General features: G+C 41.4%; 1 protein-coding gene across 2 annotated transcripts in view; it reads left to right on the plus strand.

Moving 5' to 3' along the window:
* Nucleotides 1-20,354, plus strand: part of LOC119646410 (anillin) — a 37,532-nt gene extending 17,178 nt beyond the window's left edge. The window contains exons 6-12 of one of the 2 annotated variants that reach the window (XM_038046854.1): nucleotides 4,721-4,829; nucleotides 4,963-5,130; nucleotides 5,193-5,417; nucleotides 5,551-5,830; nucleotides 10,341-10,639; nucleotides 10,768-11,019; nucleotides 19,002-20,354. In XM_038046854.1, coding sequence (XP_037902782.1) covers nucleotides 4,721-4,829; nucleotides 4,963-5,130; nucleotides 5,193-5,417; nucleotides 5,551-5,830; nucleotides 10,341-10,639; nucleotides 10,768-11,019; nucleotides 19,002-19,469 — 1,801 coding nt within the window. In that variant the 3' untranslated portion in view covers nucleotides 19,470-20,354. The remainder of the gene's footprint in view (nucleotides 1-4,720; nucleotides 4,830-4,962; nucleotides 5,131-5,192; nucleotides 5,418-5,550; nucleotides 5,831-10,340; nucleotides 10,640-10,767; nucleotides 11,020-19,001) is intronic. The other variant, XM_038046855.1, reaches the window with a different exon arrangement.
* The last annotated feature ends 4,940 nt before the right edge of the window (nucleotides 20,355-25,294 follow it).

The raw sequence follows: 25,294 nt of genomic DNA on the forward strand, positions 1-25,294 counted from the left end.
AATATTTGGTACATGGAGTTAGACACAGACTCAGCACGGTGCCATTAGAGGGCCTGAGTCCTTAGGCCGTACCCCTCCTTTGCGGGATGGCTTGTTTTCTGGTTTTACCAGATGGTAGATTTCTTGCAAAGATGCGTCCTTACAAGTCCCTCACCGGCTCTAGCTTGTCGACTTGTTTAACACCACAACCACCTCGAGTCCAATGCCAATGTTGAGCTTCGCACAATGTTGCTAATGGCCCACAGTCAACCCCGAGGTTCGCGTTTGCCCCAGATTCCTCTGAGATCGGTGCGATCATCCGTTCGACAGCCTTTGGGGATTATCTTGTAGATTGAGGAAACGCATCTCCGAGCTCTACATGGACTCATTGCCGCCAACTTAGCTGTTGTATCAACAGCCGAGCCTTTGGCAATGCTCGTTTCGCTTGCCAGCGGGCTATCCGAGTCTTTATGTCTTCCTTCCCCATTCTAATATTTGATACAGTTTCATCTCCTCTATATAAACAAGTGCCTGTCTGATAGAGTTGCGAGAAATGCCACGTTTCATTACAGGAAAACCTCACATTTGGCTGACGATACCTTATAGTATTTATCGCTAAAGTAATATGCAATTTCTATCTTTCTAGCTCTAAACGAGGGGTCTGTGGACCAAAAAAAAAGAGGAAGTAAGTTGCTCCCCATTTGGTCCGGTCCGACATCAAGCGGATGCGGACTTAAAAAAAATACTTTCTATCGCTTTACGCGACATTGTGTGTTCACTTCACTCTGCACACACAAACATTTTGCTAATTAGACAAAAAAACGGGGAAGATGCGGAAGTATTTTGCGATCACTAACGTGTTCTAAATTATTAAAAGTACAAAATTATGTCGCACCCATTGTTTTTTCATACGATGAAATCATAAAAGTATATTGAATCATGAAAAAAAATATGCGGTGAAATAACCCACGAAACTAATATTTTACTAGTAAAAAGCTCTAGAGTTATGAAGCGAGTAAATTACAAATTAATAATTACTTAAGCAAGGTAATCTGAAATCGTTTTACCAGACAAAAGTCATCCAAAAGAATAGAGAATTGTGATACAGATTCATAGCAATAGTCAGCGTCGGCATCGGATCGGTACCATAATTTATCGAACAACAACAATACAATATTACCTAAACCATCAACATACACACATAAACCAGTCGACATTAATTACCAAGCAATACTACAGATCAATTTGTTTGTATTTAAAGCAAAGAATCTTCATCCCCAACATTCACATATACCCGAAATAATTTTTCTACCTCAGCGTTAAGGTAACCCAAAAGTAATTTTAAGCCATCCAAGAGAACAAGGAACCAAAACAACAATAGATTCGTAAGCGGTACTCGTCGATGTAGACTCGGAACTCAAATAACTGTCGCTGCCAATTGCACTGCTAAGAGTAGTGATATTTTGTAATGTGATTTTACATCGCAAAACAGTTGTTGCTCTGCATATACACAAATTCCCATTGATCACCACGTGAGGATAGTGGCATTATCTAGTAGCAGAGCTGTGGATGTTGATTCTATAGGTTTTATACTTGAAACTGTGAATACCAATCTGTGTTTTCGCCCTTGATATTTAACCACGTTTTAGCGCCTACGCTGCAAGTTACACTTTTTAACATAATGCATTAAACCTCTTAATGACATCTCACACTAATGAAGGCAATAAGTGGCTCCCGAAATATCAGCATTTGCATATAAATCTAAATTTTACTAGCGAAGAAAAAGTCGTTCCTACTCCCTTTAAACACGCCTCATGCATACATACTGCGTTCCTGGAGCCATGTATCAGAGAACCAACTTTTTGGAAAATCGCACCAAAGCACATGAGTTGAATCTCTATCATCGTTGAGATTGCAGCTTATGTGGCAGCCTGTGTCTTCAATGAAGGTTCTTTGCCTTATTAACCTTCATGCAAGGCATGCGAATTAGTAGTGGACCATGCGTCGTCCATAAATGGGCCCGATAAACCGTGCGGAGCCGGGAGCTGTAAAACAGACTAAAGGAGGGAGGATTGTCGTACACCGAAGCAAAAAAGTGCTTCAGACATCACGGATGGTAACAACATCCTTTATGGAGTTAGCGTCGATGAAACTCGCTTAAGAACGTTTTATTCCAAATTTTTTGGTGTTAAGATCTTCAGAGCGTTTTTCCCACAACTCACGTTTTCAAAGTCGGTGCTCGTCATAACTCCAAAATTATTGCAATTATTTTGAAATTTTGAACACTATTTGTGAGGCAACACAGGAGGGGTTTTTTCGTTAAATTTATTAATGTTTTTTATTTTCTAATAATAAGTCATCCGATTTTTTGCCGCAAAAATTGCATTTTTCACTTCAAAGTGTTTCCAAATAGTGAAAAATTAAAATTTCAGAAAACTCTCCTAGCGTTATCTGGGCAAAGTTATCAGCTAATGAAAGAACTTTGATTTAAGATGATCCAGCACCGAATAATGAGGAGCATCGTAATTTTCCTTTTTCTCGGCGGCACCGGCGCTCCCGAATAATTCCTAACATTGCCTTATTTTTTAATATTTTTTCATGAATATTTTACGCACTTAATCTTCAAATACCATATCTTAATATTCCATTGGCTTTAATAAATAGATTTTAACTGTGTCGTCAAAAAAATCACAAAAATTTCCGTTTTTGCACGAATCAACCTTCTTAATAATTCCAAAAATATCCAGGCAAGAACACCAGACCTACGAAGGGTATATGGATGTCCTTTCGAGTTACGGGGCTTCGTCTCCATCGAAGAACTATAATCACACTTATCCCAGTGATATTTTCACTTAGTCATAGTTATGGGATGCTTCATTGGGTACATCCTTCCAAGGTCTCTCCGAAATTGTAATATTTTCAATGGTGTAAAAACGACATCCTTTAGGCACAGAGGAAGTCAAAAGGAATGCGGTCATTCAGGTTTTATCCCCTGTTACGAAGGTTTATATTTCAACTTCAAAGGAAAATCTACCAAACAATTTTTACAATGCCACACTCGCATACAATTTCCTGTACTACACTATATCTCCTTAATTTTTCTCAAGAAAGCAGAGAGACATTTTGGTACTCACGGAAAATCGAGTCAGTGGTAATGATACCGCCAGTCAATCGCCCTGAGAGGATGGTATGATCCTCTAAGGTTAGATATATGTAGGTAGAGGAAACATGAGGTCTCAAGGCATATAGAATGAAATTAAAAGCCCTCTTTAATTAATATTTCCTCACTTAAGTTCCCACCTTTACCACACTTCTATTTATCGTTCATTCCTGTTCATCGGGAGAGGTTTAAAGGTGCTACTTTAGAAATGAGTTTTAAGATTGCATGTCGTATACTTTTTAGGGAAGAGGTAAGTAATCCTCGGCTATGGCTGACTAAGAATTAATTATATGCCGATCGACCATAATAATAATAATACTGTCGAGAGAAGTTACATTGAGTCCTAAAAGAACTATTGCGCACTGTACCAGAACATGTATGAGAGTTTCGTCACTCTCCTCATAGAATCTGCAGACTGTGCCCGCAGATATCCCTAGCTTCCCAAAGTGATAATTTAACCTGCAACGACCAGTGAATATCATGAGTCTCTTCTATCCCCCACGAGCACCCTGGATTGTTCCATTCCTGACAGATTCGGCCAGTATAGTTCCTTCAGCTGTTCCGCTTCATTCTTTAGCGTCGAAACCATGAACCCTTTCCGGTTTCACTGAAAAGTTCTAGTCCGTATAGCGGCGTCCCTGCTACTTCCCGCTGTTGATTGCTGCTGCTGCTAATCCAATGCGGTCTGCAACCCAGAGTATCCAGGCTTTATTGCGCAAACCGAGCGTATTCAGTCTATTAAGACATTCCCATATAGATTTTATGTAAACTATCGAAATAACTTGTGTTGTGTTGTGAAATGGGTTTTGTTTCAAAACTTCTAGAAAATCAACTGGAAATATTCTAATGGAAGCAAATTTTTTGAACCCCATTCTTGAGTTGTCTAGTAATCCGTCTTCTACTTTGAGGTAGTTTTGTAATGTTCTGTACTTTGACTGACTTTCTTCACTCTGCAACAGTTCAAGTTGTCTACCCTTTCTCTCAAGAAAACGCAAGATAAAAGCATATCAACCCAAGCGAATTGTTTACGATGGATAGCAGATAGGTAGGTAGGTAGCAGGATGATTTTTTCAGTATGATGGGTTTACTATTATGTTCATCTAAGATTGACATATCTCAATGAATGATATATAATATGTATGATCAACTCTGTTTGATTGCCTTCCCAATTCAAATACAAGGACGCTTTAGCACCTGCCAAACGCTACAAGCCCCTTGTTTCCACCTACAGTCACTGTAAAAAAGGCAAGGATGAAAAATAAAACAAGAAATGCTGTAAGCATTGCTTATTTCGAATAATTGGTTTCCGAATTAATTTTATTAATACGGTATGCATAATGAGCTACCAAGGGTGTCTGTTAAAAAACTTTTCCAAAAAAAATATTCTCCCGTGATACTGCTTAGCTATGACCATTATTACAATTCACTTTTGGATACCACCCCGACTGATTTTCACCCATTATTCACTTAAATTTCTGGAAAATCTCCATACTTCATTGCTTCCATTCGCGAATTTAATTCCCGAGCAAATTAGCACTCAAGCCAACCTAATTATTTACGAAAGAAAAAACTTATTTACAGCTTCATGGAATCAGAAGACAGTGAAACAGGAATATGCAACGTAAGCTTAGGACGTGAAATAATGCAAGTCGTTCAAACGAATGAAGCTCTACAAAACTCGGCACGAAAGGTAAGTAAATATCCGCCTTGAATACAACGGATGTGAGGCTAAGCTGCTCATTGTTCGTAATTGCTACGTTCCTACAATAGAAGGATTCCAAGGCTTAAATATTGAACAAGATATATTTTCATTCATTGTACAGCAGAATAATAGGTATGGAGGTGAATCGAACGGCGACGCTTATTACGGAGGCGACAGTTCGTTGAATAGTGGTATGACTTCCGATGGTTCGGCAGATGTTGATGATTATTTGGATGAAGCATTGGAGGACGAGAGCGAAAGTGAAACGGATTCATATTCAAAGCAAAATGTAACCATTGTACTTAATGACTACCAAAGCGTATTTCTGAGCGATCAATTTATTCTTTTCAGGTTAAAGGTACCATGAATTCAAATAGTTTCTCGTACAAGAAACAGCCAAAGAGCCACGTACAATACAATACGATTTCAGAGGAAGAGGAGTATCGATGCAACGGACGACAAGTTAATTTTAAGAGCCCTGTAAAATCAGCCCTCACTGTAAATCCATCAGATGATGATAACGTTGTGACATTGGTTCACACTGTTAGCTTTTACCGGCGGCAACAATCGTCCAACGTAAGACCTTATATTCACTACTTATTCCCAAACATATTTCCTTCGTTCTATAGACCAATTATCAAAACATTTGATAACACAAGATATAATCTGGTTTCATTGATTTAACGTCTTAATGGTTTTAATTTTTCAGAGCAACAATTCAACACCGGTTCGTCGCATCCAACGCGAACAAATTTCGCCAGCATCAAATGATCATCGAATGGACAGTCAAGAGTATGATGAAGATCCTGATACAGACCAAGAAAATGCTTATCTTACTCAGGAGAAAATCAAAAAGTTATTGGATGAAGTATGCAAACAACAACAAGTTATTGCCCAAACTAGCCAAGCATTGAATTTATGCGCTGCTACAATTGAATTCTCTGGTTCAACGGAGTCTGTTGAAGGCGAAAGACATTTGCTGGTTGCAAGTAAGTAGAAATTGACATTTTGGTTGCAATCGAGGAAATCCAAATGATGTATAACCAATAGGTATAAGCTCAATGCACATGAAATGCTAATTTATTAGATAAAGTTGGAGAGTTGTCGTATATTCGGGAGGGCATGTAACAATTTCAACTTACAGCTTTGTGGAGCATTGCCGGGTTTACTTGTCACATCCCAATTTACAACATCATGTGATTAGGATTGTGATTGATTACTGCAATATTAAACAAGCAGATGACGTCAAGGTTTGCTTTGTCCATATCCATGAATTAGCTTGATGCCCACAAACTGATGACTTTCGAGCATGAATATAAGATCACCCCACGCGCTCCTAATGCACCTAATGTCGACATCCACAAATGTATGATCTTTGCATTGCAATTATATGGATAAGATCACTTTTAGCCCCATTTTCCTTTAGTTCCTATATGTAAAACTAATCTAGGAGATACCATCCACTTAGAAATTACTCTCGGGGTAGATATGGAAATGCACTCGAGACAGGTCGTTTCGACGCCGAACGTTTCATCGTGTGCACCGTGACAAAAGGTAATTCGTTATTGCGCTGGTCAAGGACGCGGAAGCTACCGTGGATCGAAATGATTTCAGAAGTGTAGATAGCATCAGGAAAGAACTTGCATGTTGTTGCAAATCTTTCGATCGTCTTGTGAGAGACGTTAATGGTCGACTCCTCATACAACATGACGAGCAGCTGAGGAGGTGGAAAGAATGTTTCAACCTTTCATTACGGTTCTTAAAGGTATCATCTCCGGTTCCTCCTCCTGTGGATAAAATAGCTAGTTATCATATCATGCGGATATGGACTGCTCCTCCAAATAGAAGAGAAATAATCTCGGTGATCAATGCACTCGAAACAGGGTTTAGCCGCTCAACTTCACGATCTCCCCGCAGAGTTATTCGTACCTATATCTGCAGTTTCTGCGGAAAGCTTGATCGCAAGACATGTCCGGCGAGTGGGTCCCCCAAGAGCATCTCGGGAGCTGCACCGGATATCGTCCTCATGGCACCGGTAATATCAAGAAATACAGTTCTTTCCAGTGAGGTCAACTTACAATGAAAACTCTTTATTTCATCTTAGTCAACACCATGTTGGTTTTTATTTAGTGAGTGGACATAAGCACATTGTCGCGAATGTGACGCGCAACCCGTCTCTCTACATATTTCAGCGAAAATAATGTTACATTGATTTGTCTGAAGTCCTTTGGAATCTTTCCCAGATTTCGGGATGAAAACTACTTTAACCTTCTTCCAAGAGGGAGGTGCAAGACATTCTCGAAAAGTATTTTTTAGAAGTTGCTCTAAGCTCTCTATACCCTCCTTCAGCATCGCTGGATAGATGCTATCCATGCCATGGCTTGGAAGTGTTCAAAGGATAATTTAGCAGTGTTGAAAGGTTCTTCCGAATAATGTACTTCCAAGAGAGTCTATGCAGACTAAACTCTGGAGTTCGTGAAAGTTCCATCCGCTTTTCTAAGAGTGTTGGACTTTACGCCGTCATTCATTCTTCATCCAAAAGTCGTTTGTTTGATTTCCTAAGTTTTAGCAACCCTCGGTTCTAGCAGGGAAACATTTTACCGCTATGGTCTTTTCAAACCACGCTCTAAAGTGTACGATTCGGAGTTCTCAACTGACGTTCTATCGCTAAGAAGTTCGCCTAGGGAGCTGCACTTTGTTGCCAAAAAATCTAAAGTCTGCTTGCCTGTAATAGTCAGATTAACTTCCAAGTAACGATGATCTGATTGTAAGACTTCGTCTAGCATCCGCCAGTCTCTAATCAACTCTAACAACTTGCAAATTATTAGGTCAATTACTTCACTTCCTCTTAGCCCCGGAAACATTCGCGGTCCTTAGACCAACGGATGTGATGAAATCAAACAATTTCTCTCCTCTTGGATTACATTTGCTACTGCCTCAACAAATATGCTTATTGTTTACATCACAACCTATTAATAGTTTAAGGCCACTTGACTCTGCATATTGTAATATGACCGCAACTAGGTCCTGGATACATGCATGCTTGCCTCTAAATGTTTTGATATCAAGACACAGACGCTCGGTTTCGAGAATCTCCCATCGAAGAAGATCCTAGCCCCTTTTACTGATCCAATATCACAGATTTTGTTAAAATGAACCCATGGTTTATCAGAAATATGTAAGGGCAGTCCAGAATTGCTGCCAGTAAATAGGAAGGGGTGTTGGCTGTAGTATGCCAAATTGGCAAATTGACTAACCTTTATGTTTGTAGACACGTGTAGTCTAGTGTGAAAACCGAACTGAAAAGTCTGCTTCATCCAGTGTGGATATCACCGAGGTTGCAAACTTGTCCTCAACATCCGTCGAAAGTTTCGCTTTCTTACGTCCGATTGCTTTGGACATGGCCACACTTGGTGGTGGAACAGCGCCCATGTCCTCATTCCTGTCTTGCCTTTTTTGACCGGAATTTCCGCTGTTGTCGGCTGGGAGCCTTCCCAAATTCATGATGTCCGGCCTGCATCCGTTTCCACATATTAGACCAATTAGGATTACATCATCAACTTCCCATTTTACATTTTTCCTGGTAAAGGCCGGAGAGAAAGTTCTAACACAAACTTTGTGTTGCCAACAAAATCTGTTCGTCGGGAACAACTTGATTGCTCAAAGTCGTCCGTGGATTCGAAGTCTGTGACTCCTATCATTTGGAGAATTTCAATCCGTTGCTTCCATCTTCATGTTTTTGGATATCCCTAGTGTAGTAGTAAACTACTACAGGCTCCCCCACCACGTCAAGGGAGGGGGTCCGAAGGGAAGATTGAATGGTTTAGTACATACTTGCTCAGGAATGAATTTATTTTTCCAAATCTGATTTGAACGAAATTCAATTATTATTGATGCATGCATGACATTAGACGACGCTATAACACAAGGTAGCTGCAAATAATTGACGCAAAATCAAATGAGTTCAGATAATGCCACTGGCGATCGCGAAAGTTGTATCTGCTACAGAGGGAGATATTATATTTATTTGAGTGTGTATTTCAGTACCAAAGATATTCCAATGGCAGTCCATACTTATCATAACGACGAACCGCCGTTATATGTATGAGGGTGCCGTCCCTTACTGACATAGTCTTTACAAATGACGCCCAATGTGGGGTCATTCATTTCTAAGTTTAGCAAAAGTACTAAACTAAAAACTCTGGGGGAATCTTCATTCATAAGTTACAGAAGATGGAGCTTCATTTTAGGTTGCTGGGTCGATGTAACATTAGTCTCTCCTGCTTCTTGGCGAGACAACGCAGACATTTGGCCTCATCTGGATTGCATACCTTCTCCCTATAAAGTAAGTGTTCCTTTGCCTTGTTGGTATTCCACTTTATAGGATAGCGTATTATTTATTGGTAGAATACCACAAAATAATAGGTCATTCTTTTGAGTGTGTTTGATTTTATTTTGAGGTTTGAAATGTAGACTTCACAAGAGGCGCCCCCCAGAGCCTTTGAATGTCGATGCACTGAAACCTGTCTTGAATTTATCTCCACTAGAGTTGTGTTTGAAGGAAACCTCCCATAAGATTTTGGAATACGGCCCTTTGCGGCTGAATGCTGAAAGTTCTTGCCATTCGGACTTTTGATAACCATCTTCTTCTTCTTTTCTTCCTTGTATAGAAGAACCAACGACAAGCGCGACCCACCATTAAATTCAGGCATGCCTCCATCAAAGGAAAACGTTTCGGCTTGCGTCGATATGATGATGGTGCAAGGCCGATTCCAAGAATAGTTGACCAGGTTCACTTCTGGTAAACGAAAAATTAGTCGAGACTTCGACGTAATATAATTTAATTTAGATGGCGTCAATGATCCCCAATATTATTATCTTAACAACCCCAAATATTGAGTGAGCCGCAGATGGGCAGCGGTGAATTCATTTTAAGGGCAGAATTTGAATTCGGTGAGAATCGAAAGGGTTCCCGCTCGTACACCTGCAAATAAACGCACTTCTGCTACCAGCACGTCACTGAACAACATCCAGCACTTGATGGAAATTATGAACTTTTTTTCGGAATATTATCGCGGAATGAATGAAAAAATTTAACTTGAGCAGATGTTTTCCCAATAAATTTAATGGGAAGACCAACATATTTGAAATCCTTCTTTTTCTAACAAGATACTCCTTTTACTAAATTAGTTTTGTTTATTTGCGGTTAGCCTATAATTTTGTGCATAAAGTTTTTCAATTCAAATCTTTTTTACACTATTGCCTACCATCGAAGTTGATGCGAAAATTACGAAAAAGTCCATTAAAAAATCATAATCCATGTTAATTTCGCGGTTGATAATTGATTCAACGCTAATATCATTTGTCATCCATAAACTACCACCGCATGAAGCACAGCATTAAAGTGCAATTTTCCACGATTTTATTATCATCCCATAACAAAAAGTACTCTCTCTTTCATCCTTTCCCAACGCATTAACATTGCATCTATATTTATAGCGCATCGCCGTCAAGCTGCACTGGACGAAGTACAACGTTTACGTGTGGAAGGCACCATTCGACCACATGGCGCACCAAAAGAAAAAGGTCGGTTGACTGTACGCGAAGTAACCGTGCCTTTACGCCAGGATTATGTTCGGAAATTGTCAGCCGACGCAATTTCAGGCCATCACCTTGTCTGCCTACTCAAATACAATGAAAATGTTTTGGCCACACGAACAATCCCCACATTACCCGGTCTGACGGCTGTGAAATTTCCCGATGTACTTCAATTAAATAATGTTTATGCTGATTTTAAGGTAAGCTGGTGCGCAACTGGCATGAAATTTCGCCCACAAACAACATATAGATTTGCATGCAGGTCTTTTGTTTGAATTTTGCAGGCGACGAGGGGAAAAGTTAAAACGGGTTCTATGTTTCGTTTCAGATCACATTAGAAATATACGGAATGACAGCGCAACGTGAAGTTTTACCGCATGAAGTGAAATACCATATTAATGTGAATAAGAAATCTGGCGGAAAGACACCAAAGAAGAAGGGAGCGGAATCGAGACTTGTTATGCCAATGGTACAATCACCAGCTGGTCCTAATGTCGTCCGAACGCCGGCATTAGTTCAATATGGTTTCGCAATATTTTCATTACGAGAAATTCAAAGGAGCACATGGTCCTTAACACCGGTAAGCATGAAAGTAAATTTAATAAGTACATGAATTGCAACTTTACTGCCTTTAAAGGCAAAGAAATTACGAAAAATTCAGATCAAATCTGCTTGATAGGTAAGTAGTAGGCAGGCAAAACAGCAAATATTCATCCGGATAGTCACTCAATTTTCTTACTTATCGATTTATTCTAATTTTGGGCCAACCAATTCACAGAATAATGTTTATGAACCATGTATTCGTTATTTGTAGACATATTCGAAACTCGAACTAATACCATTTTTCCGATAGCAGCGAATTTGTTTCTTAATCGATTCCGCATACTTTAAAACGTAATATGCAATCATAACTGAAAAGTGCTGGCATATTCACTGCATTCTCTACAAAACTAACTTTGAAGATTACAAAATCAAGTTATATTTCTGTACGTAAAAACCTTAGCGACAAATGCCGGTGTTTTTCTTCGTAATTCATCATTGTTTGGGTTGGGCAAGCCTTTAACTGAGTTTACAACGAATTATAGTCAGGAAGAATAAGGGCTTGAAAAGAAAAATATGGAAAATAGCCCACCCATAAAAACATGTATGTTTTGTATTTGGGGATCGCGGACAATCATACAAAATAGCAGCACAATAGCGTTCTTAATCAACAAACAAGTCGATTTACACCTCCACATGGTAACTTGGGTTAACCGTTTGATAGTGGAACAATGAGAACGGTGACTTTGGCACAATGCGCTTTGCGCTCACAATAGTATAAGAATCTGTTATGGATGCTTTATATAAGGTTTTGGACGCCCATTCGCTACGGAAGAAGAAGAAACAAAACTGCCAAAATGAGATACCGCAAGCCAAGAAAGCGGAATGGGAAAAACACTGACATCATGTTAATAAAAATCCATGAAGTACTGGATACAAGATAGTCATGAATAAGCTAGGAGAAAGAACTCCCTTTTTCAACAAAACAAATTTAAAAAACAAAACTAGTTAATACTCTTCTTCCAAGCTCCGAAATTAGTGAAAGAGAACGAAAAACCAAATTGCGAACGAATTTGCTAATTCGATTAAGCTGTAAGTTGAGAAACAACAAAGCTCCAGGTCCTGATCCAGTTTCGCAAGAGTGTGGAGGATCTAAATATTCATCAGCAAGGGAAGAGGCAACTATGGTTCCAAGCAATAATCGATAATGTAATGTAATGAAGTCTCTCGCCCGCATAAGATAGTTTTTGGGCGATGAAGATCAGCTCAAAGACACAAGAAGTTATAAGAAGTGTTGAAACTGCACAGAATAGAAACCGCTATTCGCAACATCTAGTATCCCTTGGACAAGCGGCGCCACATAGTTGTTCTAATAAACAGGTTCAGAGTGTCTCAGTACCTCATGAAGGAAATAAAAAGGTATCCAAAAGACACAACTGTTCTACGATACTACCGACGGAAAGAGAAAGATCACCTCAAGAACCGCTAGACGATCCATCTTAGGTCCCAACCTCTGGAATGGCAACTAAGACGAAAATCCCAAAAGTAGAATGTTAAAAATGCGTTTTCAAATCAGAGGAAACGTACTCGCAACACATTGAACTATTAAATAGCTTGGTGTCAGGAAAGGTTCTATGCTGACTTATTCAACACCAAGAAGACGAATATATTCGTATTCGAAAAAGTGAATATTTTGGTATTTACACAAGTGGATACGAATACGGCTGTCTTCTCACGTCCGAAAGTGAATACAAACAGATTCGTATTTACGAGTACGAATACGAATTCTGTCGGGTAAATATCTGTATTTCCAAGTGTGAATAAGATTTTTTTCGTATCGCAATGGTAGTATTCGCCTATAGCGAATATTGAGACGAATATACGCAACGGAAAAACCACCCAAGCAGTCGCTATCCACAGACTGATAGTAGGCGACACAACTCAATATAGAACACTTCTTATAACCGTATGGAACGCCATCTTACTGCAAGGGTATGAAATATGGGAGTGGACATTACAAGCTAAATGCGAAGACAGACATTGGCTTCAGTTCCATGGACGATAGTACTGAGAGTAGTGAAAATTTGCACTGATTTGCAGGTTATGGAAAAGAGAACAACTAAAGTTTTGATGAAATGAGCTTCTATCTCAGACGAATCCTGTTATCGAATGGGAATTTGCAGAAGTACTTATTTACGCTGGAGAAAAAATACAGATCAAAGCGAGTAGCTTTGAACTTTAGTTCAAGGGAGGATGACGCAGAGCTCGCATTTTTTAGCTGTGTGTTAGATGGACAAATGAAGTGTTGAAATAGAAAGACGTGTCGCTCCACTGATTGGTGAAATCCAAGGAAAATTTGAAATTAATTTCGATATATGCATGTTGTCGATGAGGCAACGTCGCCACACCCATTTCGGTCATCAATAAGGGTGCGTTGTAGCTTGTCGCATTTACCGCAAATTTCTCTTCGGACGCGTAGAACCCTGCTACGCCCCCGTATTTCACAGTAAAACTCTTTATTGACTGTATGTCCTTGTGGCATAAATTCACCGTGAACCAAACCTTTTCAATCAAAAATAACAATAAGTAATCGTCTTGATTCGTGATCTGCTCAGCCTTGCTTTTTTTCGCCAAGGAGACACCTTGAGCTCGTTTCACACGTATAGGATTCCATTCGGCACGGTTCTGTTCAGGTCGCTACCGACAAATGAAAGTAAAACTTATTCGTGTCGTGAGAGTATTCAGTGCAGTACGCTTTGAGGCTTTAATTCTTGATCATACTCAAAAATCTACGTCCCGCCCACTGTTATCAACCTATCCATAAATTCTGGATCCGTTTCGTAGCGTTCATGTAATTCCTGCTCCTTCGTCCTGACAGACCCCCGATTTTCCCGAAATCTATTTTGCTACATGACAGTTTGGCTTTGTTTCATCGTTCCATAATCGTACGCTTTCCAAAAAAAAAAAAATTTCGAGCGTCTCCGATCCATTTTACCTTATTTCACAAAAAATTTAATTGCACAAAACTGCTCCAAAATTTGGTACATGTTTTTCTGGATGAGAGTGCAATAGGTACCTCTCCACGGGGCGTAACCTTGCCTGCAAACGACTAGCACGGGTACTATTTTGAAGCTTAGATCCATCTACAAAAAATCATTCCGGGAACTTTTGGGATAGATCATGTATGCATTTAAATCGGATGTCGTTCGTATGCATGGTGAGACTAGTAAGTAGTAACACTAATTTTCTGTGAGCGAGGCAAAGCAATGGACATTACGGAAGATGAAATCTGATACTCCCAGTACGGGCCATAAACGAATCGCCAAAGTTCAGAATGGCGCACAATTAACGACCCTCGTCTGAAAATGTCCCGGATGAGCAAATCAAAGGTTCTGAGCTTTTTTGATCATCGTGGTGTCATTCACATGCATTTTTTAGCTCCTGAATAACCCGTCAATGCACAGTTTTATGCAGAAGTGCTCGAGTGAACCAGGGCACGACCAGTCATTGCCAATTTGCAAAAGGCTCACTACAACAATAGTCGATACAAGAGGGGCTGGCTCGGTATGTTGTTTTAAAATTGATGCGGTTTCCCATCCGGTAGATGCCGAGTTAGGCCTCTCATTACATTGTATGACATCGACTTAAATTTCCAAGTGAAGTTTCTAAGTTTGAACATGGATTACTTATCGCATAAGTTCCTACAGCGACAGTAAGCTCAGCATTTAAAGAGTTGATTGCCACCTTGAAATTTCCATACGATGAGTCCAGGAGAATGGTCTAGCAGCTTTTCCCGAATTATCCTGCCCTTGACTTTTCGGAGTAGAGTCAGTGCGTCTTATTCGCTAGAAGACCCAAGAGAATCATTCCCATGATGGCACCCACTGGTTCACTCAATACTATCCTATATGGGATGCACACTCTCGATTGGTCAGTATTCCAAACTCGTCTTTCTTTGGTCCATCGCGGTCCAATTCTTCCGCCCAGATAGGAGCCGCGTAAAGCAAGATGAATTTCATCTTTGATAAGCAGTGATCCTCCAATATTAGGCGTCATCCTTGCCAGAAATAAACTTGCCTTCGCTGCGCTTTCTCACGCATAATCCAAACAGCGATCATTACTCCTATGAGATGACCTCGTGATTACCAATTCGGGTTTTGATAGTATTGTTCCTGTGATTGGTAGTAAGGAAAGCCTCCGTTTTTTCATCCGCCAGGTCCAGTTTAACCATCTGTAATCATGCTTGTGCTCAAGGTATGGGACAGCGAATCAATGCCTGACGATTGGCAACGAGGCATTATCTGTCTCATACATAAAAAGGGAGATATCACACAGTGCAGCAATTATAGAGGTATCACGTTGCTGAGTACCATCTATAAGATATTCTCCACTATCTTGCTAGGCCGGATAGCCCCATACGCCCAGAAGATCATCGGTCCATACCAAAGAGGCTTCACTCCAGGCAAATCAGCGACAGATCAGATTTTCTCTCTGCGGCAGGCGATGGAAAAACTGTTGGAATATGGACAACAGTTGCACCATCTGTTCATCGACTTTAAAGCCGCCTATGATAGCATAGCCAAGGTAAAACTGTACACGGCCATGAGAGAATTCGGTATCCCGACGAAATTAATAAGACTGACTAAGCTGACCCTGACCAATGTGCGAGGCCAGGTAAAAGCAGCAGGATCACTCTCAAGACCATTCGACATCAACAACGGTCTACGACAAGGGGATGCGCTATCATGCGTCCTCTTTAACCTGGCCCTCGAGAAAGTGATCCGTGATGCTGAGGTGAATGCAAGAGGTACGATCCTCTTCAAGTCCACCCAACTACTGGCCAATGCTGACGATATCGACAACATGGGAAGAACCACCCGAGACGTACAAACTGCCTTCATCCAGATCGAGCAGGCGGCGCGAGATCTTGGGCTGCACATCAATGAAGGCAAGACAAAATATATGGTGGCAACGTCAGCACCGAAGACGAATCAACCAACAACATCAAACCGCACTGGTCAAACACAAACACGAAGAAGAATAAGGATAGGAGAATACAACTTTGAGACCGTTGACAATTTCTCCTATCTAGGGTCGAAAATCACAACCGATAACAACTACGATGATGAAATCCGCGCACGGTTGTTGTCAGCCAACAGAGCCTATTTCAGCTTACAAAGACTGTTCCGCTCGAAACGTCTCACCATAGGGTCAAAGCTCTTACTGTACAAGACTATGATCTTGCCAGTCCTCATGTATTCCTCGGAAACTTGGGTTCTTAGCATAAAAAATTGCGAACTCTTGGCCGCGTTCGAGAGAAGAATCCTCCGAAGAATTTTTGGCCCCCTACATGAGGATGGACGATTCCGTAGCCTACACAATGACGAAATCTATGAGCGATACCATGACCGTCCGGTTGTGGATAAAATCCGGCTCAATAGGTTACGGTGGGCGGGTCACTTAATCCGTATGGATGAGAATGATCCCACCCGGAAAGTCTATAAGGGCAATATCTATGGTAGAAAAAGAAGACGAGGCAGACCCTGCCTAAGATGGAGCGATGGTGTGGGCCAGGACGCCAGACAGCTTTTAGGGATATCGAATTGGTGGACCTCGGCGCAAAACCGGGATGTCTGGAGTTCCTTATTAAGGCAGGCCTAGACCGGATACCGGTTGTTGCGCCGTTGATGATGATGATGATGAATCATGCTTTGGTGGCATGAACAGTTTTATTTTCACAAAGGTCCACGTTCTCGAAGTGCTTCGCGACTATCATCAAAGCCAGATTGTCTGCAAAACCAGTCGACGCTGTTTCCTCTGGCACACGAAGACCAAGCACTCCGACATATATTACGTTCAACAGTGAAGAGGGAGCCTTGGGGAGCACCTGCTACCACAACATATTCTTTCGGCCCGTTATTCAGCTCATAACCAAAAAAGTCTCTCCCGAGAATTTACATTCGATTATCCAAGCTAAGTAACCAGAGACATCCAGTTTACCTAAGGTGCTCTTAATCCAACCTCATTTGACCGAATCAAAAGCATTCTTGACATCTAGCGAGACCACCGCACAGCACTTATCAACAGCCGACGCCTCCCATGCTGGATCCACGACCGTTGCTATATCATCGACTGTAAAACGGGTCGCCGAAACCCACACTGGCGCTCCGATAGTCCACACGCTAGCTCGATGAGCGGAAGTACTCTTAGTATATAACCCAACATCTTCCCGATAGTGGCTAAAAGACAAATAGGGCGATATGAAGAGGGTGTACTAGATGGCTATAGGGCTTTGGCAGCAGAACTAACCTCTAACTCTTCCACTGGGCGGGAGACACTCCTTCCGCTTACTTACAACATATGACCTTCTCAAGACTACTACGAAGATGGCGGTATCCTTTCTCCAACTCCCGGTGTTCTGACTTCCAATCTTGTCCTTTGGCAAAGTCTCCTCGTTCGCAGGCACAACGGTATCCACTGCGAGATTCCTTGGTTCCAACAGTAGTTTTGTTTTCCTACTATGGTGAAAACGGCGTCGCGGCATTGTAGATGTCTCAGTTACAGTTACTGACATAACCGACCTTTTCCAGAAATGTGTCCTACTCGAAAGATCCAAAAGACCAGTCAGTTATTCTAGTTTTGTTCGCTTCTGTTGCATATTCCACTGTCGTCACCTCCGTTTCTAATGTCGAAAAAAAAATGACCTGGTGGTCACTGTGGGTGTAGTATTCACTCACTCACCATACGACCACAAGTCAATCCGACAATAAAGCTTAATCCTCTGCTTCGGAAGGGTATGCACCCAATATGAACTAGTACAAAACTAGACCAACTTCGCGAAGGTTTCAAGTAAGTTTTGGTCCCTTATGTTCGTGACTCGGTTCCCCCACTCCAAGGCTCACATGTTGAAATCGCCAAAAATCATTTTAGCGCTGAATAGCATCTCCTCGTTGCACTATTGTTGTACTGGAAGAGGCGTAACAGCTGTAAGTATGGACACCGTTGACTTTTGCCCTGACAAAACCGGCTCCCGTGAATGCTATTGTTTCTTGTATGATCTGCCTTCCACATGCTAGTCGCGTTTCCAAATACATGGTTCACCAACATAACGCTAGCGTAATTTCAGTAAGGTTCACAGATTACCACCGCGCCATCTCAAATAGTTTATGAGAGGCCTGAGGTAGATTTGTATATTAGCTTTATAATTTCTAATAATGGGTATTACCTAACGTGGGATATTTGTTATGAACTTGATGGGTATAGGCGGCTTATCTCAAATCAATTAAGTTCTCCAGACGTCTTTCTTCGGCTTCATGGAAGTTGTAGATTTCCCAATTAGTCGCGTGGTAATCTCACATTCAGCGACTGTTTTTATGAACGAAAGGAGTAAACAATGTTTATTTTATTTATTACATGAGAAACAAAACAATATTCATGGATTTTATCAGGAAAAACTGTAGAGATCTTGGAAAAGCACGCCTTTGCACCTTCGTCCGCCGTTTTCGATAAATTAATTCACTTTTCCTAGAAGACATCAGGCAGCCTACACTTCGTTCCAGTTGCTCTTCGCCATGTAACTCTAAGGTGATAGCACTTTACAGATTTGCAAAATTTTCCGGAAATACTACATTTTTTAGGCGAGGATTTCGTTTGCCCTGTGCGCCAACGTTTCCTGAGTCAGCCTTGATTAAAAGAATGGACAGTTTATTGTGTTTGAATCTTCGATTTCACCACTACTAAATGAAGCATTTTTCTATTCAATTAATAGCGCGTAAATGTTTTCACGATAACGTAAGGCAAGCAAATAACCCTTGCTAGCTGACTTGCAGTCTTTTTCCCGTCGCTACATTGTTATAGCGACGTCATAAGAGCTACTGAATTATCGGATACGATCATCAATTCATTAAAGTTCTTCCAATCTTTGACTCTTTGTTGAAACCTAGATCTCAGAAATCTTAAAACATTTCGCACCATTTATGAATGCATTTCCATTCTATTCTAATATTTTCAAATTCCACACAGGTTTCAGGCGTTAGTCCACTTGAAGGTGTAATTCACATGAAAATCAACTGCGAGCTATCTGTCTCTGTCGAATATAAAGGATTCCTAACAATGTTCGAGGATATATCAGGATTCGGTGCATGGCATCGTCGTTGGTGCCATCTAAATGGTCACGTACTCAACTATTGGAAGTATCCCGACGACGAGAGGAAAAAAACACCAATGGGTTCGATTGATTTGTACTCGTGCTGTTCCACGAAAGTAACAACGGCACCGCGTGATGTATGCGCTCGTTTGAATACGTTATTGCTGGAATGTCAACGGCCTGCAGAACCAACTGATGTCGAATCACTGATAATTGTACCGCGTGGAAAAACAACGATTGTAAGGCATCTTCTGTCGGCTGATACGAAAGAGGAACGCGAAGAATGGGCTGCATACTTCACTAAAGCAATTACTTTGATACGTGCCTGGGGATCGCAAAATTAAAATGTTCAAATGCAATTTAGACTGTTTGACAGTGCAAATCGGTCTTATTTCGTATTATTTATAACAATATATTTAAATGTTAATTAAGTTGAAAATATTCGCTTTATACGTATTTTAACCTGAAGAATCTAGGACATATAATAAAGCTGGTCATTATGCGAAAAGCATATCCGTTAAGTGATTAAACTTGGAACAATAGACATATATTTTCATTTTATTTAATACATAGATTCCCAAATTCTATGGACGACTTTTCTTGATAGGCCACGGAACTGAATGTTGTTTCTTTATGATATTTTTAAATTTCCTTAAAGACAAAGCTACAGAAAACGTCCTCAACAATTCCTTGTACAAGAAAGTAACTTATTCCTAACCCAAGTTGAGAATCACGCTTACGACTCTTGGCCGTGTACTTCAAAACTCGCAACAGCTACTCGGGAAGTTTAAGCGTCCGGTATATAAAATATCCATAAACAACCGAAATGGCTTTTGCTTCTAATCCGTAATTTCCATTTCTAATAATTCGAATTGTTTTGCGAGCAAAGTGCCACTATTTAAAAAAATCCAGCCCATGTATCTGCTCTATTTAATGTTTTATACAAATATTCTTTGTGTCATATCATGTATATTATTAAAGGAACTAATCTGAAAAAATTGTATGACATGTTAAAAAATGAAATATAAATCCGATAAGTATTTTTTCATATTATTCGCAGGAATGAGCATTAGTTCGTTGTTGTTTTTCCTTAATATTTAACAGTACCCAAAAACAAAAAAATTACAAAGTGCTCCGGCATTTTATAGTCACATTTACATTGTATATAGCTTTATATATTTTTTTTTTATCCCACATTATGAAATAAAATGAGAAATTCATAACCTGAACAGGAATTTTTAATTCGTTTCAATCCTCAATTTATTTCCAGTCACCATTATAAAGACTACAAGCAAATTTCGATAAAAACATCAACATGAAAGGAGTACATTGTCGTTATATTGCTTCAGAAGCTGATGCACTCCTGATTCTAGGTTATTTATTTTGCCGACGTGATTTCATTCGAGTCGTTTCCATGGAAAAATAGCAATCGGATAAAGGTAATCTGAGTGCTTCGCTTCTTCTGGCATTGATGAAGCGAGAGAACATTTTTATCTCAATCCTGAATTGTTGTTAAGAGAAATTTAATGAGAGTTCAGCTTTTGCGAGGAATGCATACAAATTCCAAAGGATATTTACCCATAGCTAACACACTACTGTTGCCATATTATAAATGTGCATTGGCATAGAAGATAAATCTCAGTCGCCTTGCTTGCATTTCGGGCAGTGAACAATAGAAGCCACTTTGTTAAGTAAAACGCAGATATTGATGTATTATAATTATGCTATAAACGTTAAAGGCAATAAATTGTTCAACTTATTATTCTGATGGAAAAGTAAGTATTTATTACCTTATTCTGTTGAAAAGTAATAACGGTGGCACAGATGCTATTTTATTGGCTGTTGCAGTGACTGCTCTGAGGAGCCCAGTTAGCATAGTGGTGCATCGTTTTGATACCACAAACTCCTAAGACCAAGACTACTGTATCCAGTGTCCAGCCGGGCCAGATCTTCAAAACCAGCCTTGCAAAGGAAATGTCTGGGTGTTTGGAATACGCTGGCGAATCCTGGGCGACTGTACGACTCAGATACACCGTGTGTATCCGAGAGAATTCCCGCGCAGACTCCACAAACCATTTTTAATCCCTCGGTGAAGAATGCTGTGCCATAGCCTTGCAACGCGCCGCCGCACACATTTTCTTCAGAAATACCGCTCAAAACCTCAATTTTAATTTCACGTTATTTTTAATTTATTATATGGTTTGGTTACGTTGGTATTAGACTCAATTATTACATATATTCGAAGTGGCAAAAGCAAATATTCGTCAGTTTCTTATCTTTCGCAAGTTTTCCTTCAAATTGCTATGGCAAATCCCAGTAATGGTATGTAATACATTAAAATACAAAAGAAAAGAATTGAATGGCGAAATTAGAAAGAAATTTGCATTCAAATCTGACCAATTTTATTTTTGAACGTGAATATTTCAATTTCGCGCAAGGAGATTTCAAATCCGCCAATGTAGTGTTACAATAGAAGGTTCAAATAAATTGGTGACAGGTCCCGCGACAGATCGACCAAGAAAATGCATACAATGTCGTTACAAACATGATGATCGCATTGAGTCACAAGCCTCGGATAAATGCTATGACGTCCACCTCAATCGACGCGGCAGGACGGGCCCCGGTCTTGTCGAGAAATGGGCAAGGGTTCTTGACGCATGGACGGCGTCAGGACGTAAGCAAGTTAGTCCGAACAAAACAAATACGTGTCTGCACGCTAAATGTTGGTAACTGTAACTGGAAAAACCCAGGAACTCGGAAGAGCCCTTCGGAAAAGGCGCATTGATATCTCCGCTCTGCAAGAAACCCGATGGTCTGGTGACAAAAGCTGTGACATTGAACGTGAACGCGGTAAAAATGGCTATAAAGTTCTCTATTTTGATAACCCATATACTCAATATGATGTTGGCATTGCCATCTCAGAGGGTTTCGGTGATGCCATTAAAGAAGTCGAACGATTTGATGGTCGGCTGATGAAGTTCATCATTATGTCAGCTGATTCGCACTATTCACTTCTTCACCGCGTACGCACCACAGACAGGCCGAGCTGATACCGAGAAAGATGCCTTCTGGCAATTTCTCGATGAAAAACTTGCCACGTGCCTGCTGACGACTATATTATCATTGCCGGTGACCTTAATGGTCATGTGGGTGAAAAGGTAGACGGTAACAGGTGCCATGGGGGAAAGGAGTTCGGAGTGCGCAATGAGGGTGGCGAGCGTATAATCGATTTTATGGACACACAACCTTGTACTTATGAATACATGGTTCATCAAATGATTCTTATCTTCCCACATTTTATAGTGGGAGCAGTAAAACGCAAATCCACTATATTCTCATAAGATGCTAACATTTGACCACCGTCACTGATGGCAAAGTCGTTCCCTATGAGACCATTGCACCTCAACATCAGCCGTTGATTGCCGTCCTGCGAATTAAGCCACCAATAAAACAGCGTGAGGAACGCACTGGCCCGCCGCGCATTAAATGGTGGCGATTTGGTGAGAAGAAGAAGAAACGATCTCACTCACCAGTACTAATGTGGAAGAAACATGGAACCAAATGAAAGACACGATCCACAAAGCGGGCTCTGCAACCCTCGGGGTCACTAAGCCGGGCAAGCGGTACGTCAACCGAGATACTTGGCTTTGGAATGATGATGTTGAAATGAAGGTCCTTGAAAAGAAACGCCTCTACCATAAATTTCTCGACGATAAAACGCCTGCTAATTAGCAAATTTATAAGAATGCCAACCGGTCTGTTGCTTTAATGACAAGAACGGTACAATGCCGAGCCGCAACAGATAAATGGCGAGAATACTTGGAACAGATTTCAACTGAAAAATTTGCTCATCCTCCACTTCCACAATCATTGCCGATATTTGGACCAGTTCCACCTGTCAGCGCAACTGGTGCTCAGAGGTGGCGTGAGGAAGACGGGGCGGTAACCCTGTCGGCCAAACCAAAAACCAAGTGGTCACGGAGAACCTCCATAGTGGTGGCACCGGGAAACGCTGTATCGCATTGGCTTGTCGGCCGCGATGCAGTAGGCGAATGCTCCAAGGCTTAAACAGGGCGATCAGACCCGAGTCTGCACGGGGACTCATCTGAAGTGACAAATTGGTCACGAAACCTTACCAGGGGTATACTGGTACCATGGGAACCGGGAAAGCCCCTGGACTCTCATACTTCGGGTGAACTCCCGTTGTATGTGAGTACAGCTCGGTTATTTGCGGTTGGCCCCCCTAGTGGGAGTTTCATGGTGGTTGTGGTTGTGCTCAAGCGAGAAGAATCCTCCGGGCCTCGGGGTGGTGTAGCGTTTCAACACGGGTGCCGTACTCCTTAGTTCGGTCTTGCATCCACCAGTATGAATGCTAAGCCATGCACTTGGTATAAACTGGTACCGTTGTTGCTTATCTCAGCGGGGCTCTGATTGTGGTCACAAAATCAATCCGTGTCTTAAGGAGACTATGGGATTAAGTCGTCCAGACAGGTGCTCACGTTTAACCCTCAAGGACTTAACTGTCAGCGCAACTGAACTCGAGGCGGCAATAAAACGAATGAAATCGGGGAAAGCCACAGGACCTGACGACATCGCATCTGAGCTCTGGAAAGCGAAGAGCTGGAACTCAACACTGTGGCTCAGTGAATTCTTTAATCGGGTTATTCAGGAAGGAAGAACACCATCTGACTGGCATGAAAGTACCACTGTTCCAATATGGAAAAAGAAAGATAGTCCAGCAGAATTTTCAAATTACCGTCCGATCCGGTTACTTTCCCATACCATGAAGATTTTTGAACGCATTTTTGACAACCTTATTGGCGAAATCGTTGAAATAAGCGTGAATCAAGCCGGATTTGTCAAAAACTGCGGAACTACTGAGGCAATACACGCTACGCGGTTACTCATGGAGAAACACCATGAAAAGCATCGTATTTTTGGGTCTAGAGAAAGCCGTGACCGTGTGCCACACGAACTCGTCTGGTATGCTTTACGACAACACGTAGTGCCAGAAAAACTCATGCGGTGGGTTCAATTATCCATAAGAAACTACTCCACCTAATCAAGATCATCAAACTGGAAGGCCATTCCTTCACCCTGAAAGAGGAGAGGAAGCCAACCCTCATCCCCAGAGAAATCTCTTCCCATGAATTCACTCCCGAAGACGTGGCTTCGGATCTAACGCAGATTACGCCTGTCCACGTAACTAGGCTTTCAACCCCGTGGTCACGAGCCAATGACACCAATCTGAGTCTCTTCCGTGTAACTCAACTCTGAGGCAGAGGCCAGCATAGTCACTAAACAAAACACCCTACTTTATCAACGAATTTGGTGGGAGAAACTCCGAAGAAAGGAGTCGGCAGTGCCCCCCAAATGTGCAAACTGTGGCCAAATGGGTCACCCTGCCAACGCCTCTAAGTGCTCCCACATTCTTCCATTACCAAGGGCTTCTTCATGGAATATGCCTTTCTCCTCGCTGTGGAACACAATCTCTGACTACTGTCACAACTATCTCCGTCTCCCCCCTGAAGAAAAACCCGATGCATACTTACAATTCCACTTCAAATTACTAGACAACCAAAATGAAGGTGCTCACACTCAACACTAATTCCCTCATTTCTAACGACAAACGTTTCGCTCTCGACAAGCTCCTCGGGGATTCCGATTCTAACCTCGCTCTCCTAAACGAAACCAGAATGGGGAAAGCCCCCAACGCAAAACTACATGCTCCCGGTTGCAGTACTTTCCGCAACGACGCGGACAGAGACACAGCCATACTAATCAAAGCGGAACTGAGGGCAAATAGCATCCCATCGGCTGTACTGGCATCAAATTGCCTGTTAGCAGTAGTCAGACATCCTGTTAAGGGTGGTGGCGTCCTCCGACTCCTAATCGGCTCTCCCTACTTCCCGGGCGACACAGATCGTCATCTCACTCCCATTCTGGCCAAACTCTGGGAAATCGCAACCAGTTTCGATGCCTTCATCCTCGGCGGTGACCTCAACGCGCGGCACTTATCTTGGAGCCACTCAGTTAACAACGAAAACGGCAAAGTGCTCTTCGATTGGTTTCAGTCAAGCCCATTCCTTAGCGCGGACATCATTAACGCGGGAGTGCCATCTTTTCCTCGTGGGCCTTCTTTCCTAGACGGCTTTATAATCTCGTCCAA

Source organism: Hermetia illucens, chromosome 1 (genome assembly GCF_905115235.1).
Source record: "Hermetia illucens chromosome 1, iHerIll2.2.curated.20191125, whole genome shotgun sequence".
Lineage (NCBI taxonomy): Eukaryota > Metazoa > Arthropoda > Insecta > Diptera > Stratiomyidae > Hermetia > Hermetia illucens.